The 4,100-nt window shown below is 49.8% G+C and overlaps 1 protein-coding gene across 1 annotated transcript; it reads right to left on the bottom strand.

Moving 5' to 3' along the window:
• Window positions 1-3,401: 3,401 nt before the first annotated feature.
• Window positions 3,402-3,797, bottom strand: Nanos2 (nanos C2HC-type zinc finger 2). The gene has a single exon (XM_041653307.1). It carries the CDS (start codon window positions 3,795-3,797, stop codon window positions 3,402-3,404), a length of 396 nt encoding a protein of 131 aa, XP_041509241.1.
• Window positions 3,798-4,100: the final 303 nt, after the last annotated feature.

Here is a 4,100-nt window from a genome sequence, read left to right as displayed (position 1 = left end):
ACCCAATGCGGGTGTAGCTGAGGGAGGAGAGATGCTGGAGAGAGCGCTACGACAGAAAGGAGTTTCCTCTTTTTGGGTAGTCTCTTAGCCTACTTTTCTCACTAAACGAAAAGTCTTTTTTTGATAGAGATGGGGAGAGCGGTAGGGGGGGTGGAGTAGAGTTTAGTTTCCATGACAACTGCGTGGGTGAGGACGGGGGCGTTAGGAAACCTTGCCCACGCCCAATCACGCCCCAGCGCAGGATCGCTTGGGAACTACCTCCTACGGATTGGGGCGGGGCACCCTAGCGATATTTCCCGCTCATGCAGAGGCGGTAACCATAGCAACCTAGCAATCTCCCAATCACGCCTGGGAGGACCCCTGTTCGCGTTTTGACGTCATTGCTAAGAGAGGGAGTTCAAAGGCTGGAGTTTCTTGGAGGGTGGGGACGAGGATCCTGGCCATGGCCTATTTTAATCAAAAGCGCGAAGCTGGAATAAATCATCAGATGAATTTAATCTGTTAAATTAACAGGCTGATGATTGAGTTTAGCCTTGTGAATTTTTTTCAGTGCCTGCAGTTGTAAGGTCATTGACTAAACAAACGGTGCTTCTTCATTCATCCGGTTATTTGTGAGCGCCCACTAGTTCAAGGTCCTATCCTTACAAAAGGCAAAACTCCATTTCCTCTTTCTGCTCACTCCCAAAATTTGCTTTTGAGGGCATCTCACTAAGTATCCCAGGCTGGCATTGAACTTGCAGCAATAATCTCGCTGCAGCTTCCAGAGTACTTAAGAGGCAGGCCCACCACACTCAAGGAAAGGTGCCCTGTATTAAGAAGTGAGGCGGGGGAGGGGCTGGAGCGATGGCTCAGTTTAAGAGCTTTCCCTTAAGGATCTAAGTTTGGGTCTCTGCACCCATAACCATCCTTTGCTCCGGTACCAAGCAAATCTGATGCCCTCTTCTGGTACCAGGCACACATGTGGCACGCAGACATACAAGCAGACAAAACACCCATACACATAAAAAGGGGGGAGATTTTAGTTTTAATTGTTTATAAATGCATGTGGGTGGTGGTGCCTTGGCTGCCAGAGAGGGTGAGAGATCCCCTGTAGCTGGATCCACCTGTTTCTGGCTCCTGAGTGCTGGGATTAAAGGGGTGTTTAAGACTGTGTGCCTAGTTTATACTTTTAAAAAAAAAGTTTTGTGATGGGGTTCTGAAGGCCAAAGTTTAAAGTCTATCAAAAGTCACACCTGAGCCGGGCGGTGGTGGCGCACGCCTTTAATCCCAGCACTCGGGAGGCAGAGGCAGGCGGATCACTGTGAGTTCGAGACCAGCCTGGTCTACAAGAGCTAGTTCCAGGAGAGGCTCCAAAACCACAGAGAAACCCTGTCTCGAAAAACCAAAAAAAAAAAAAAAAAAAAAGTCACACCTGGCGGGCTGGAGAGATGGCTTAGAGGTTAAGAGCACTGCCTGCTCTTCCAAAGGTCCTGAGTTCAATTCCCAGCAACCACATGGTGGCTCACAACCATCTGGAATGAGGTCTGGTGCCCTCTTCTGGCCTGCAGGCATACACACAGAATAATGTATACATAATAAATAAATAAATATTAAAAAAAAGTCAGACCTGGCAATTCCTAGTCTAATAAGGCAGAAGGCTATCAGAGATGTAGATCTCTAGGTTCAACCTCCAGGGAACAGGAAAGAGAAAAGGGAAGAAAGAAAAAGACTCCTGTCTCGAAAAACCAAAAAAAAAAAAAAAAAAGAAAAAAAAAAAAAAAGAAAAGAAAAAGACTTACCGGGCATGCGAGAGATGACCCAATGGGTGAAAGGTACTTGCCACCAAGACTGAGACCTGAGTTCAGTCTCCAGGACCCACATGGCAGGAGAGAGTGGACTCCTTTGAATTATCACCTACCCCCTGGATGTTGTACCCCTGCCCCCACCCCCACCCGCTGCAGTTTCTTCTCTGAGACAGTGAGGACACGGTTTCTCAACATAGCCCTGGAACTCACTCTGTAGAGCAGGCAGAGATCTGCCTGCCTCTGTCTCTGAGAACTGGGATTAAAGTCATATGCCATTACTGCCTGGCCTTTGCACAGAGTTTTGTTTTTTTTTTTTTTCCTTGAGGCAGGGTTTCTCTGTGTAGTCCTGGCTGTCCTGGAACTCACAGAGATCCTTCTACCTCTGCCTTCTGAGGGCTGGGATTAAAGGCATACACCACCACCACCTGGCTCCACTTTTTTTTTTTTTTTAAGAATTAAAAAAAATCAGTGTCTAGGTGGAGGCTGAGAAGTATTTGGGAACCTGTCCCAGCCAGACAACCTGTGTTGGGAGGACATATGAGGAGGATCCCTTCCTACCTTCCTGTGGCTCCCAAGGTTGTAGGCAAATGCAGCCTCCCGTCTCCTTCATCTCTCTACCCCAGCACCTAAAGGCACAGCCCACTAAATTGAGCCAACCAAGTTCAAAGACCATAGACACCAGGGTCTCAAATCTAACTCTAAAACACTTTATTCATTAGAATCCTACCCATATATCCTCATCCCATCTCCAAGCCCAACTCCTAAATAACTTAAAATCCTACTGGAGTTCTTAGTTGACCTTAAAATATTAAAATGTAAGCAGTTTCCACATTCCCATAGGTTCTTAGACTCTGGCTGTGGGACTCACATTGACTTAACACACTCAAGTAATAAAACGGGGTGGCAAAGAGATAAACCTCTCACTGGGGGAGGGATCCATCCATGATTGGGGTTGGGGGCAGGAGAAAGTGAGATGGGACTGGTGATGAAGTCAGGGGAGCTGTGGGCTTCTGCTCACTTGAGGCAGCCTGTGAAGCCACAAAGGCCCTGCAGCCTTCCAAGAGGATCCTGACTCTCCTCCAGGTCCTGCTGGATGGCATGTTCAAGGAACTTGAGGGCTGAACTCGAATGGTCCATGGAGAAACCCAAGTCTGGAGATGGTGAAGATAGATGGATGATTTCACAGTCAGTACCAACATCAAGTTCCTAGCAGTGACGGACCCAGCCAGTCTCTGGCACTGTCTCCGGGTTCTGAAGACTGGCCTGTCAGAGCACGATGGGGTACTGTAGGGTGGAGAGTCCAACGGTTCCCCCAAGGGATATTTACAGGGGATCTGAGAAGTCAGCAAGGCTAGCTTAGTGTCATCAGCAGGCCATCAACATCCAGAAGAAGCCACCAGGATGCAGGGTCCATGGAAAACAGCTCTCACAGTGTCGGGAATCTCTGAGACAGGTGAACCCAGTTGCCAGCAACCCCCAATGTTTCAGGATCCTGAAGACACAGAGAAGAGTGGGATCCAGGAACCCCTGTAGGGCTGGGTGAGCGGAGGAGAGGGTACTAGGGTGAGAGCCAGGAGGGTTTGGGGGTGTGGGTGATGGGCATCTCATGGGTATTACTTATCGCTTGACTTTGCGTCCAGCCGAGTTTCGTCCACCACGACGGTAGAGAGACTGCTGGTTGCTGTTGAGTGGACAGTACTTGAGTGTGTGAGCATGGTCCCCGGTGGCCCCGCACAGAGGGCACACATAATGCCTCAGGATGGGACACACCACCACGCCTTCAGGTGTCTTCAGCTGGTGTGAGGCATAGACATGACGAGACTCTCCGTTGTGCTTGCAGAAGTTGCATAGGGCAGGAAGGTTCCCGGAGACCCCCGGCTCCTGCTCCCTCTTCTCCTGGAGCCCGGAGGCCCCTTCATCCTTCTGCCTTTGCCTCCTCTCTTTGATTATAGTCAGTATCACCTGGCTCAGGTTAAAGTAGTCCCTCCACATGTCAAAGGGTGGTATGTCCATGACACCTGATGTCTGTGGGCACTGTGGAGGGACTGGGGGCCAGGGACTGTGAGGTCAGAGGGCAGGAGGAGCAGGCCTGTTTGTGGAGCAGAGGGGAGGCACACCCCTTATAAATACTCCCCTAGAGCCCATTCTAAGCAAAGGTGGAGCTTAGATTTAAAGGGCCCACTTCCAGCCCAGGGTTCTTGGCTGACTCCAATCTCCCAGGGAGACTGGAAGCAGCTTATTTCCAGGTTGCCCCTCCTCCAAGGCATTCCGTGTTTTCTGGAAAGGAATTCCATGGGCCTCAGTTTCCTTCCTGTT

Source organism: Microtus oregoni, unplaced genomic scaffold (genome assembly GCF_018167655.1).
Source record: "Microtus oregoni isolate MIOR12 unplaced genomic scaffold, Mior012 000006F_ref0000085, whole genome shotgun sequence".
Lineage (NCBI taxonomy): Eukaryota > Metazoa > Chordata > Mammalia > Rodentia > Cricetidae > Microtus > Microtus oregoni.
Note: the sequence above shows the minus strand (reverse complement) of the source record. Positions and strands in the feature narration are given on the sequence as shown.